At 44.4% G+C, this 12,758-nt stretch overlaps 2 protein-coding genes across 4 annotated transcripts in view; one reads left to right on the forward strand and one right to left on the reverse strand.

The window, feature by feature from the left end:
* Window positions 1-1,436: 1,436 nt before the first annotated feature.
* adck2 (aarF domain containing kinase 2) lies at window positions 1,437-5,487 on the forward strand. The gene is made up of 8 exons (XM_068603175.1): window positions 1,437-2,653; window positions 2,818-2,964; window positions 3,189-3,317; window positions 3,539-3,634; window positions 3,768-4,046; window positions 4,216-4,344; window positions 4,559-4,612; window positions 5,064-5,487. The coding sequence occupies exons 1-8, from the start codon at window positions 1,793-1,795 to the stop codon at window positions 5,202-5,204; spliced, it is 1,836 nt and encodes a 611-aa protein (XP_068459276.1). The 5' UTR covers window positions 1,437-1,792; the 3' UTR covers window positions 5,205-5,487.
* Window positions 5,488-6,228: 741 nt separating this feature from the next.
* srpk2 (SRSF protein kinase 2) overlaps window positions 6,229-12,758 on the reverse strand; it is a 62,483-nt gene continuing 55,953 nt past the window's right edge. For 2 of the 3 annotated variants that reach the window (XM_068602989.1, XM_068602991.1), the window contains 2 exons: window positions 11,475-11,567; window positions 6,229-8,716 (listed from right to left, as the gene is read on the reverse strand). In XM_068602989.1, the coding sequence (XP_068459090.1) occupies window positions 8,532-8,716; window positions 11,475-11,567 (278 nt within the window). In that variant the 3' untranslated portion in view covers window positions 6,229-8,531. Of the gene's footprint in view, window positions 8,717-11,041; window positions 11,135-11,474; window positions 11,568-12,758 lie in introns of all 3 variants that reach the window. The other variant, XM_068602990.1, reaches the window with a different exon arrangement.

Below are 12,758 nucleotides of genomic sequence, written 5' to 3' on the forward strand. Positions count from 1 at the left end.
GATCTCCATACAAATGCATTGAGGAGCCTTTAGGCTTCATAAAGTGTCTAACTCTAACAGCGTCACCTCTGCAGAGCAACTATCCTGCTGACCTCTGAGCCAAAACGCTGACCTCGCCTTTGAAATGCAAGGGAGATCTAAAAAAGCCTGGCTTGTCCATCAATAGCTGGGGGCGGGGGGGAGCACAGGGTGGGAGGTGGGGGCTGGTAACATCTGTTTGGCGTTTATCCCACCTTATTGTGTTGCTGGGTCGTCTATCAGGCCTACAGATGGGATCCTGGGAGCGCACCGAGCCCAGTGTCCAGAGGACTCACACCGTGACTGGGAACGTGGCTGGTGCAAGTTCTCAGTCCTTGATGCTGCATCGTCGGCTAATTGCAAGACCTCTGGTTTAAGCAGAGGAAATGACAATGAAATCAAACCCAGGGTGTGTTTTGTCCAACGCCTCCTCCTTTCCTTTATGACCCAGAAACACATTTTTGCTTTAATAATGCGGCGCTTAAGTCATCTTTCAGGAACTTTGTTCAGGAAAAGACAGCATATCCTATCAGGAAGCACTTCTTAATGCCACTTCCATTAATGTCTTCCAACTTAATTTTAATGCCAACAGATGAATCAAGTACATCATTTTCAAAACTGTAATAGAATTTAATACAAATACTTAAATAATACCCAAATAAATAATGAAAACAATTATTTGTGGCGCTAGGACTGAGAGGAACAGCTTTCTGTTATTCCTCCTCGACTTCACAGAAGCAAATTCTGAACACATGTTTTGGAATGCATCAAAACACACTCGTTTATAACATAATGAAGTTTTTTTCCGCCTTCTTTTATTTCTCATGTCAACTTCTGTTCCAAATGGAGATCCAAAAATGAACTTGTAGAATTTAAGCTTTTGATTTATAATTTTCCACAGCAGACATTGACATGTCACAGCAGGGGACGCTTTTAATGGCATTAATGGAGGCCGTATTCCATTTAGATGAGCCAGGTCCATAATAGCTACATGCTGGCTCACTGGAAAGGCTTAGTGGATCAGAGCCACTGTTCATATCAGCTGCTCCCCCTGCTATAAATCAACATGTGTCTGGTTATCCTATAAAACAACAAATGGCTCAATCAGTATGCTCAATTTTGCATCCTCGTGTCATTCCCTTTCCCTTTCTTCACATGCACTTAGAATATTATGTGATTTGTCTCCATCTGCAGGACACTTGACGTCTCTGGAGTTATTTGAAGAAGAAAATCAACTTGAAAAAAACTTTATCCTTTTTGCTTCATATATATATATAGTACAAATAATAAATAAATAAAGGCTTAACAAAACGGACACAATTTACATGTATGATCTAACAAAACACGACTCTCTTTTTTTATGGTGGTCGCGCTCCTTTAAGACGGAGCCACGTGATCTCGTCGGCTTGCGTCATACCCGGAAGTGGAGCGAATGATGTTTTTAGTTTTCTTCAGCTAAACCATAACATGTCCCACTCGTCGGTAGTGTTAAAAGGAGAGACCCAGTTTCCTCCAGTTTACAGTGAACTATATCTACCACTGGTTGTCAGAAAAACCAGCAGCATATATTTAAATATAGTTGTAGCTAGTTTATTGTAGCATTACTCCAAGTCGCCTCTATCTTTGACTGTGGATTCCCTTTCCATAAACTCGTGAATGTCGATACGCACACCTAAGATTACGTCATGTGAAATGTGAAACGGTGTTTGGTAGAAACAAGACGGCCACATGGACAAAGTCACCTCCTGGACTGAGCTAACAGCCATTTTCCACGATGGCCACCTTCGGAGCGAGAGCAGTCCTCCTCAACCTGAGGTTCGCCATCCAGAGAGCGGGCTCCTTCACCAGAAGCAGGCTCGCGCAGAGCTCCAGGCCATGTTTCGTTAGAAGAGGTCGGATTTTAACCCAGATCCCCAAGGTCACGCTGCTGTGTTGGGGTGCAGTCAACGCATCGTCCTGTGCAGCCACATGCCAGGAAGCGACCCTCCCGCGCCAGGCCAAGAAGTCTCTCGTCAAAGTGCAAGTGCACAAAGTTGTGTTCCTACTGCGCCTCAGCCTTCGCGCGTTCGTGCTGCTCCTGAAATTTGGCCCCCTGCTCCTCCTGTCCCCCTTGACTCTGTTGTCCGCGCGCTGGGCGTCCCTGTGGCTGGGTGCCCTGCTGTGGGTGACTGAAACATCTGGTCCCACTTTCATCAAGCTGGGTCAGTGGGCCAGCACCAGGCGGGACATCTTCTCCCTGGAGTTCTGCGAGCGCTTCTCCACCCTCCACGTGAGGGTGCGCCCTCACTCCTGGGCTCACACCAAGCAGTGTCTGCGGAGGGCTTTCGGGGAAGGCTGGAGGAGGGTTCTGATGTTTGAAAGCAAAGAGCCAGTGGGTTCCGGGTGCGTGGCACAGGTGTACAGAGGCTGGGCGAAAGCGGATCAGGTGGAGGACCCGGCCTTCCAGTCTCTGGTGGAGGAGATGGAGAAAGAAGACTTGCTGGAAGCCTGGGAGATCCCTGGTCTGGGAGGGGTGGCCCGGTCCCTGTGGCGGCTCTGGAGGGGGAGTAAGGAGGACGAGGACTTCGGGGAGAGAAGTCACCCAGAAGGGATGAGCAGCGCAGAGAAGGAGCATCTGATACCTGTGGCTATCAAGGTGAGCAGCCTCACCTGAGTGCAGCGTGTTCACTGTTCATGTAGCAGGCAGCCAACGTCGACATCAAATGATATATTGAATCAATGCCCTCGGGAACACTTCCCCGCTGTGCATTTGGTAAGGCTGTCATCGGATGTTTGTGAATCGAGTCCGGTGTCTTGCAGGTGATCCATCCAGGCATCCGGAAGCAGGTGGAAATCGACATAATGCTGATGAAAGCAGGGAGCTGGCTCCTGCAATGTCTGCCCGGACTCAAGTGGCTCAGTCTGTGCGAAGTCGTGGAGGAGTTTGAGAAGCTCATGATCAAACAGGTGGGAATATTCAGACCCCCAGCATTTATTATGATACAGAACTTTGACGTTGTGCGGACGTTACTGGTTGGCTTACACATATACGAGTCGTCTTGTCATCAAAAAAAGACGGCTTTAAACTCATTTGCATATACAGAAGGGTTGTATGTATTCATTTGTATAATAATGAAAGTGCCGAAACGTCCAGCATGTAAAATAAATATCTGACTGAACTTTTATTTCAGATTGATCTCCGTTTCGAGGCCAGGAACATCGAGCGTTTCCAGGAAAATTTCCGCAATGTGGATTATGTCAAGTTCCCAACCACTTTACGGCCATTTGTCACCAGGACCATTTTGGTGGAAACTTTTGAGGTGAGTACAGAAGGATTTAAAAATGTGTGGAAAACACAGACTGAGTGCCAGATCGAGCTCCAGTATCAGCAAGTCACACATTTGAAACGCACACTTAATGAACTATTGTCGTCTTTAACAAACCCAACCTATGTGACACAATGTCTGAGATGTCCAGGCAATATGGGGTTTAATTAATATACAAGACCAACGTTCCGTTTATATGCAATCTTTTCATTCAGGAGAGCGTGCCCGTGTCCAACTTCCTGAGCCCCGAGGTTCCTCTGGAGGTGAAGCAGAAAATAGCCAAGATGGGGATGGAGACCATGCTGAAGATGGTGAGATACGTCACCTGCTGGATGTCGGTTGCCTCTGATTGAATGTTGCCATTGCTGTTCATTTCATAACAGGTTTTTATGTATGATCATATTCATCTGTGTTTTTTCTTCCCTCTATATGTCTGCGTTCCAGGTTTTTGTGGACAACTTTGTCCACGGAGATCTCCATCCCGGGAACATTCTGGTCCACTGTTGGGGCCCTCTTTCTGGTTCCACCGACGGTGCTGGTATATCGGGGGAGCCCCCCGGTAAGACCACCCTCACGGACCTGTGGGACACGGTGGTGGTCAGCTTCAGGCCAGACCGGTGTCCTCTCCAGTTGGTGCTGTTGGACGCCGGCATCGTGACGCAGCTCAGCGACCACGACCTCACTAACCTCAAGGCCGTGTTCACAGCTGTGGTGCTGCATCGGGTGAGTGCTCCTGATTGAGAACACATTTTAAGAAATGTATCTGTTCCACAGCAAATCCAACCAGCCTTTATCTTATTCAATGTTTTCAGAAAACAACAACAAACAAGAAAGGAACGTAATCTGTAAATTGAAGAAAACCTCCAGGATCTTTTTGATTTCCTCTCTTCAGGGCGAGCGAGTGGCGGAGTTGCTCCTGAAACATGCTCGGGCCAATGAGTGCCGTGACGTGCCGCAGTTCAAGAAGGAGATGGCCCATCTGGTGGACCACGCCCTCAGCAACACCCTCTCTCTGGGAAAGGTACCAACCACAGTTTGTGCACTCCGAGTTTGCGTTTCTGATGCAGGGTTGCACGATGATGGCTACTAATGATGGGCATGATGTTGAGAACATTAGAAAATACATTTGAATAGTGCCATCATTCTGCAAATTCAACAAATTTGCCTCGGAGTATTTCACATTTTCATATGGTGGTCAGTGATTACTAGTAACATGTTTTTTTTGTCATTTATAGTTCCAAGTGGGTGAATTGCTCTCCAGAGTCTTTGGTCTACTCATCAAACACAAGGTAAGCTATCAGAAAGTTCCAAAGGTTACGTTGAACAAACAATCTCTTTCAGTGACATTACGACGGGGTACAACTCTGAATGACTTTGTCCTGCAGTACTTTTGAGTTTTATCTTGAAGGAATGTAGTGTAGAAGGTCTAGCTGGAGGCTAAAGGTCAATGAGGAGTAGCCTCGGCAACAGCAGACATTCAAGGTGAACCACAAAGAACGTGCAAATGGGAATGTATTACTTGTAATTTAAGTATTTCAGAACATTATTCATTAAACTTGAGACTGAACTGAATGTACTGAATAATTGTTGCCATGCAGCGAATGCACGATTTTTTTGTTCACCCCCCCCCACTGCTGTTTTACTCAAAAGGATTAAATCGAATCTTAAAAGCCACAAAAGAAATGTGATCATTTTGTTGCTGAGCTTTTAACCTGGATGTTTATTATATGGTTTTTGTAGGTGAAGCTGGAGAGTAATTTTGCCTCCATAGTGTTTGCCATCATGGTGCTGGAGGGTCTCGGCAGGTCACTGGATCCCAACCTGGACATCCTGGATTTGATCAAACCCCTGTTGCTGAAGAACAGCGCTGCACTGCTCTAACAGACGCGCACATACAGCACACAGACAGAGCTCAAGCACAGTGAAACACACACACACACACACACACCTTGCACCTGTAAGTACAGACAGTACTAAGCTGTATATACTGTATACATATAGTGAAGTGTAGATAAGATACATGTGTGTACTGTATACTCCTAATGCTCTGATGATGATGATGATGAAGGGTTATCTTCAAGCTTACAAGATTCCACTGTGGATCGCATGGTCACCGCCTCATCACTACATTTTAGCAGTGACCTCATTAAGTTTTACACTTTCATCGCAGCTTCTCTTGAGTATATATATATATATATATATATATATATATATATATATATCTATATATATATATATATATATATATATATATATTTTAAATATATATATATATATATATATATATATATATTTTAAATATATATATATATTTTAAATATATATATATATATTTTTAAATATATATATATATTTAAAAAAAAAAAATATATATATATATATATTTTTTTTTATTTTTTTCAAGCAGTAAAATTTTACCCACAGAAAAAAGACATTTCAAACTGAGGCTAATGAACGAGGTTATGTGCGCTTTACTTTTTTATCGAGTGCTAATGGACTCATGAGCAGACACGCACAGATTGCATCAGAGTTTGTAGTGATCTAAGATATAAAAGAAAACACTGAAAATCCCTAGTTGATACTCTGAGGCATTTGTTTTACTTTTTATTGACCAATATTTATTCAGGATGTCTTTTAACACCATCTTTTATTGCATCTTTAGATAATGATGTTTAAGAGGCCATATTGGATTGTGTGTGAACAACGTATTGTGAAGCCTTTTACTAATTGTACTCACAACTGACCTATGTCTTTTGACCTTCCATTGAAATAGTAAAAACATGTGGCATATTTTCAAAAAGAGAGTCTGTGCAAATTACTTCTTTCTTTTCGTCGCCTTTAGTGACCGGTTTGTGGGTTGTGGTTGACTGCTGGCAGCTTCAAAAGCATAACATTCACTACGGGATCCATTAATTTACAATTTTATTAAATCTGTCAATGAAAAACACAGACAAGAGACGCCATTCTGTCAATGTCATCAGGAAGAACAGTCAGCATGGCTGAACGAGTGAGAACAGGAGGTTTGGGTGCAAAAAAAAAACTCATCACATACCCTTTATTGCAAAACTGTTGATTTTTTTTTTTCTTCTTTATCGCCATCAAGAGCCAAGACAGCAGCACTGTTCAAGTAAGGAGGGAGGGGAGAGGTGACAACTGTGTAAAAAAAAAAACTTTCAATATAATAATAATAATGATGATGAAAGAAATCAAAACATCTCTAAAAGACAAACACAATCACCTCAGTATAAGACGAGATTCTGTCACGGTCACAACAACCAGAGAAAAGTTGTTTTCGTTTTTTTTTTTCTCTTTTTTTTTAATGAATTAAATAGTTTTTAAAAATATCTCACCATTTACTTATAGTCATCTTTTTTCATTTATTGCGAAAAATAGGCAACTGGACTAATTGTGATGATGCAAGTTTATGTTTGTGTGTGTGTGTGTGTGTGTGTGTGAGACAGAGACAGAGAGAGAGATAGAGAGAGACAGACAGAGAAATAGAGATTAAGTGGAGAGATATAGTGGAACGTCTCGGAGCGTTGGCACCGAGAGCGGCAGCAGTGTGTGGCAACGCAGTACACTCATTCGGCCACCGGGTGGCACAGTTCAGTCTGAACATTCCTCCAGGGTCAGAGCTGTGGCGGCCGCCCCCTCACCCCCTCTGTATCAGAGGAAGTAAAGATATACCAACAACAGCCTCTGTTTTTTTTTTTGTTTTTTTTTTGGAATGATGCTTGTATGTTGAAACTTTGTCCACGTTCGCTTTTCTGCGTTGCAAGATCTCAGTTCTATGTACAAAGGTTTCAAATCCCTGAAGGACATCTACAAAGACAAGTGCAACCTCCATGTGAGACCGTCCCCTTTTTTCTGGAGTAGCTCAGGGATCAAAGGGCTCCTCTATAGTTGGGTGCGGGGAAGAAATAGGGGACTAGTACCAATCGGATCAGGTAAACGTGCCACAAGAAAAGAAAAAGGAGAAAAAAAACGTAATTGGTCTCGGGAATAAAAGTCAGGAATACTGGCAGAGGATCAAGATTTAGGAATGTCAAGAGAGGTTGTAGTTACCTTCCTCAGAGGGGGCACCAGGATATCCTAACGTACTTCTTTCTAACATAAGGTCCAAAAGGAGGTGATGAAACAGGAAAGGAACCAGCGAAAATGCATAAATAAAATAACGCAACCATCGTCCGTGTGTCATATCCGTTCATGCTGCTCCATCAGTCTCCCCATGCATTTTAAAAATAGTCCTTAAAGACCAAGCGTTCCTCCTCCGTGTTGAATTGATTGTATTTTAGTTTGTTTTTTTCATTCGCTCATCCCGCACTTTTTCTGTCTGTCTTTGTCAGAGTGGCAACTGTCAGTGTGGCGCCCCCTGGAGGACTGGCTGCCCTCCAGTTCTCTGAGGTGGCCCAGCAGGAGCATGCAGCTCATTTAGGAGGGAGAGGGGGGGGGATTCTTGGAAGAAATCAGGGTGTAAACATATAGTTCGATGTGGGTGCTCTCTTCCATAGCGGGGTAACGGGAGGCAGGGAGGGGCAACAGGGCTGGAGAGAAAGAGAGAGAAGAAGAGGCGACGTCGGCAGATCTTGAGCATGGGCCCGTGCGCTCGATACCTCCCTAAAATAAACACGCACAAACTCGCCTGTGTTTGAGGCCCTGGCTGTGTAAAGGTCGTGGCAGACGGAGCTCCTCGTTGACTTTCCTTTCACGCCGCTGAAAAGATCAGCAGCTGTCAGTGGTCCGTGACTGGATCCAAACACGGTAAAACTGAGCATTCCGGGGGAGATTAGACGGGAGGGACCGGCTGACATCTTGACAGCGGAAGAAAGCACGTCTCTCCTTCAGACTGAGCCTGACTTCTCCCCCTTTTTTTCCTCTCTTCTTTTTTTTGGTGACGTGAGCGGCATCCATTTTCAAAGGATCTTTTTTGGGAGCTACTATGTCATGTTATCTCCATACGCTTGTCTTTACATTCCTTATGGGAAAAGATGAGGGCCTTTGCGTGGGACTCAAGCCTACTCAGATAAGCATATAATGGATGCGAGGGACAGGGACGGGAAAAGATACGTCTTAATCATCTACTCTGAGTATTTGTCTCCAGCTTCTCTCCGTGCTGTTGTTCCACAGGCTGCCGGCCACCAGGGGGATGATGTTCGGGCGAACTGTTGGGGGACAACGGGGAGGAGAGCGTCTGATCGGCGCTTGTGGCTACGAGTTGAGCCAAGCGTGGTTGAGGCATTCGCCCGCCGAGGCCCTCTTCTCGGGCACCATCTCCAGCATGGGCATGAGGAAGTGCGTGAAGTGGCCGGCGTCTTCGTGCGCCCAGCCGTACTTCTCCACCAGCACGTCGAACAGCGACCACGGCTTCAGCTTGGTGATGTGCCGAAGCTCACCTGCAGGGGGCGATAAGGGTCAGAGTCAATGACAGAAGGGAGGACGCGGGGAGAAGAAAGAGTGGCTTCGTTTAGAGGGGAGGTTCACCCAAATTGGGAAAAACAAAATAAGACTGGTGATATTTTCAAGAAAAAACGACCAAAACCAACGAAGAATTGATCCTGCAAGTAGCCAAACACTGATATTGCTTATTAATTTGTGCTATGGAGCTCAATTAATACCATGTGTTTGTGACCCATTTTAAAATATTTACATTATCAGTACGAATAAACTAACAAATTGTTGGGTTTGATTTTATATAGAATACCACCAGTGTTATTATTTAACTCTAGTCATAGCTAGCCATGCAGATATTTTTTATTTTGCTAATTGTTTAAAATATCCATGTCTGAAATGTCTGTCTCCACCCAAGTGCTATGTTGCTTCAAGAAATTCAAATCTTTATTCAAACCAGCTAATGCACTATCATGAACATGATGTATTTGGTATCAGTAGTATCTATACTTTCGGAATCAATCCAGCAACCCCTCATGTAGAGAAACTAGGTCCACATTTTGAAAAGAAAAGACGTTGCTGTGGAATTTTCCAACGTCATTTTTCAACGTTTTGTGCACATATAAGCAAAACTATCTGCATGGCTAGATATAGAAGATTTACGCAGCTTTGCATTCGGTTGTTTGGGTGAACTCTCTCTTTAATCTGACGCCATGGCGGGCGACCCGTCTGCAGGCTCCGGCCCAACAGCATCCCACCGAGTCACTGATTAGTTCAGCGTGCTCCGTTTGAACGTGTGCTACTCAGTGAGGTGCTGCAGCCGCGGAGTGAAGACCTGTAGAGCTCCTGGCCGCTAACCACGAGAGCAGAGGACGAGAGACAGAGACAGAGAGAAAGAGAAAGAGAGAGAGACGCGACGGTGTAATGGAAACAGACGATGGCCCGGAGCACAAGACTGACGTAGAGGAGGGGAAAAAGGACGTAGGTCCAGTTTAAACCATGGCTGCCATGATCTCTCCTTCCTGTACACTGATTGGAGAACCGGAGGAAAGGAAGCCATCATAACTTCCCTTATACTGTATGGATCCAGGATCAGTGATCAAGTGTTTTCTTTTGTTGCCGCATGAATGGAGACCACGCTTGTCAGAAATGACTGTATGTTTACGGTCTTGCTTTCTTATTGTTTTGACTCCAATCAATGCATCTACGTCCCACTCCACCCGGGTTCAATACAGAGCAGTGTGCACGCAGGAAGCGAGGTAACGAAGCCGCTCGATCGCGCCGCACGGCCGAAAGGCAGCGGGAGAAGCCCAGAGAGAGACGGAGCGGCAAAGTCCGACCGGATTAACAGAGCGCCATGGGATAAAAGGGAGAACATGGAGACATCGAGTGCAGGCTCCGACCTCAGATAGAGACAACATCAAAGGCAGAATATTCAGGTCTCGTGGCACATTATGAAGAATATATGAGCAGAAAGGGAAAGAGAGAGAGAGGGGAAAAAAAAGAGAATAAATGAGAGAGTGCACGGGGTTATCGGCGGTACCAAACACAGATCCACACACTTACCGGGCTCAAGGACGAGCAGCATCAGAAAGGAGTGTAAGTGAGGTAAAGCCTGGCTGGATGTAGGACTTCACTATCATATTCATAATATTGCTCTTGTAATTGTATTGCCTTCTTCATAGTGTGAAGGCTTTATCCTAACTTTGATTCTACAATGTGTAATAATGAATTACTTTGATGTTTTATCTGCTGATAAGAAGGCAACATATCTGACTATCTTTTCTTTGCTGAAGTCCATATTAAGATAATATATTTCCTGATTATTTTAGAAAAATGACTTCTGATTGGAGTGAATTAATTCTGCTCATTCTGCTGCACTCCAGGTCATAAAGACAATCACAGCGCTCGCATCTGAAGTACTTGAATACAGACGGGCGATAAAGTTGAAATCATTATCACAGTATTGCGAATATCTTTTTCAAATACTGTTTCTATTTTGTGGAAACATGGGAAAAATAGAAATATTTAAAAAGACAAATGTTCTCTTACGGGAGACAAAAAAAGGAAGTTAAACCCGAAGGCCTCAAACTCAAGTATGTCAATAATAAGTTGATCAAATGATGCTATTTTTTGAAAATCACTATACTACAATAATTGATTGATGCTCAGCCCTACAATTAATTAACTTCTGCTGTGATTGTCAACTTTATCATCTTACAATTCCTAATACTGTGGCAGTAGGACAAGCTTTCCTTGGTCTCAACCTCTGTGCGGCTCCTCCTCTACTACAGCTTCCCTACATCTCACCATCCGCCGTGTCGTTTTACCTTTCTTGGAGAAAAACTCTCGGCTGTACTTCCCGGCCGCGAACACTTTGCGTGGGACCTTCCCAAGGAGCTCCATGATCAGAGCGATGTGGTCTGCCCACCACCACATACGTCACAGAGGGAACAGGCACGGTTCATCATTACAGCATGCACACACACACACACACACACACACACACACACATCAACACGGCTGGCTGCATGGGACCGACACACACACTGCTGCTGCCGCGGGGCACTGCATGGACACACTGCCACTTTAACACCTCGAAACAGTGAGGATTTGTATGAATGCTTCCAATTAGTACCAAAAATCAAATCCAAGGCAACATGAACTTTCAAGTTTTAAATGGCGACTGTCCTCTAGTGTCCATGTCTGTCCTTTTTAGACACGCGTGTGTCCCGGTCCCACCAGCTCTCTGGCCAGCGCTACCTCTTCGGTTGAAGAACTCCCGTGAATATTTTCCGGAGAGCGCAAAGTGCCTCGGAATACAGCCCAGCAGCTCTATGATGTGGGCTATATGGTCTATGGAGGAGAGAGGGGAGGTGGGAAGGAGGCGAGGAGGGAAGGGAAAAGGAAGCGGAATGAGGGGAGGAAAAGAAGGAGACGCAAAAGAGAGAGGGGTGAAGGGTTTCGACAAGGAAGGGGAAACGTAAGTGAAAGAGAGGGGGAGATGAAAGTAAAATAAATTGTAAAGAAGGGGGATTGTGGGTAGGAAAATAAAAACAGGGACAAGAAGTGACAGGTAGAGGAGATCACAGGGTCGGGGAGGAATAAAGAGAGACAGTCACAGACCGCAAAGAAGAGATCCCTGTGTTAGTGAGCTGTGCCTCCACAGCAGAGGTGACAAAGAGAAGTGATCATCCTTGGAATAAAAGTCACATGCATTCAGAGTCAGAATTTAATGAGCTGGAAAACCCGAAGCTAGGTGTTAAGTTTGGCCTCAACGGATGGAGATCAAAAGGTGTAAATCAGTGCGTCGTGATGAAACTGGCACATGCGTATTGCCTGTGCAAAAACATGCAGAATGAGGTTAACTGTGGGTCACATGCAATCAGAAAAATGACAATGACTCCGGTTAAAGATCACAGGGAGATGAAGAGGTGAGGATGACGGTGCAAATGAAGGGTCTGTATTGTTTGATAGAGTAACATGTGACCCGTATATAGATGCACTTATACTCACAGGATATTGTAACTGGCTAATGCTGCTCTCGTGCTTCTGTTACTAAATGTCAGCATTTTCGAGTTTCTTGGAAACTGATCTGTTATGCTGCTAAAGTCTCGACGTTAAGCTCAATGACGGGGGATGTGTGAGCTGAGGAGGGTGAAGATGAGTGGAGGCATAGCAGCAGAATAAAAGGACAGGATTTACAGTTGACAGTGGATAGGGGGATTTGGGGAGGGGGGTGACTATAGTTTAAACTAAGATCACTGTCGCCTTTTTGTAAAATCAATTTACAATACAACTAGTGTTGATCCATCACGGTTTTTGTCCATTGCTCAGATGCATAGCTGGAAACAACAGCCCAATACAACAATAAAACAATAGTTTTATATATAGATGGCATGCTAAGTGAACATGCTTAAAAAGCCCCATACTGTACAATCAGCAATGTCAGACGATGGAGTGAAATGTTGCGACACAAAATCTGTGTTTTTTAAACTTAATTCATGAAAGTAGGGTTGTAACGGTATGAGTTTTTCACGTTCTCAG

Source organism: Clinocottus analis, unplaced genomic scaffold (genome assembly GCF_023055335.1).
Source record: "Clinocottus analis isolate CAN_PGR_092001 unplaced genomic scaffold, fCliAna1.0.p SCAF_6, whole genome shotgun sequence".
Classification (NCBI taxonomy): domain Eukaryota; kingdom Metazoa; phylum Chordata; class Actinopteri; order Perciformes; family Cottidae; genus Clinocottus; species Clinocottus analis.

Excerpts from the sequence above, each read along its gene's own strand:
- adck2 (XM_068603175.1), top strand. The coding sequence starts at position 1,793 with ATGGCCACCTTCGGAGCGAGAGCAGTCCTCCTCAACCTGAGGTTCGCC. Across the intron at positions 2,965-3,188 it reads AGAAGCTCATGATCAAACAG|ATTGATCTCCGTTTCGAGGC; the intron begins GTGGGAATATTC and ends CTTTTATTTCAG. Across the intron at positions 3,318-3,538 it reads TTTTGGTGGAAACTTTTGAG|GAGAGCGTGCCCGTGTCCAA; the intron begins GTGAGTACAGAA and ends CTTTTCATTCAG.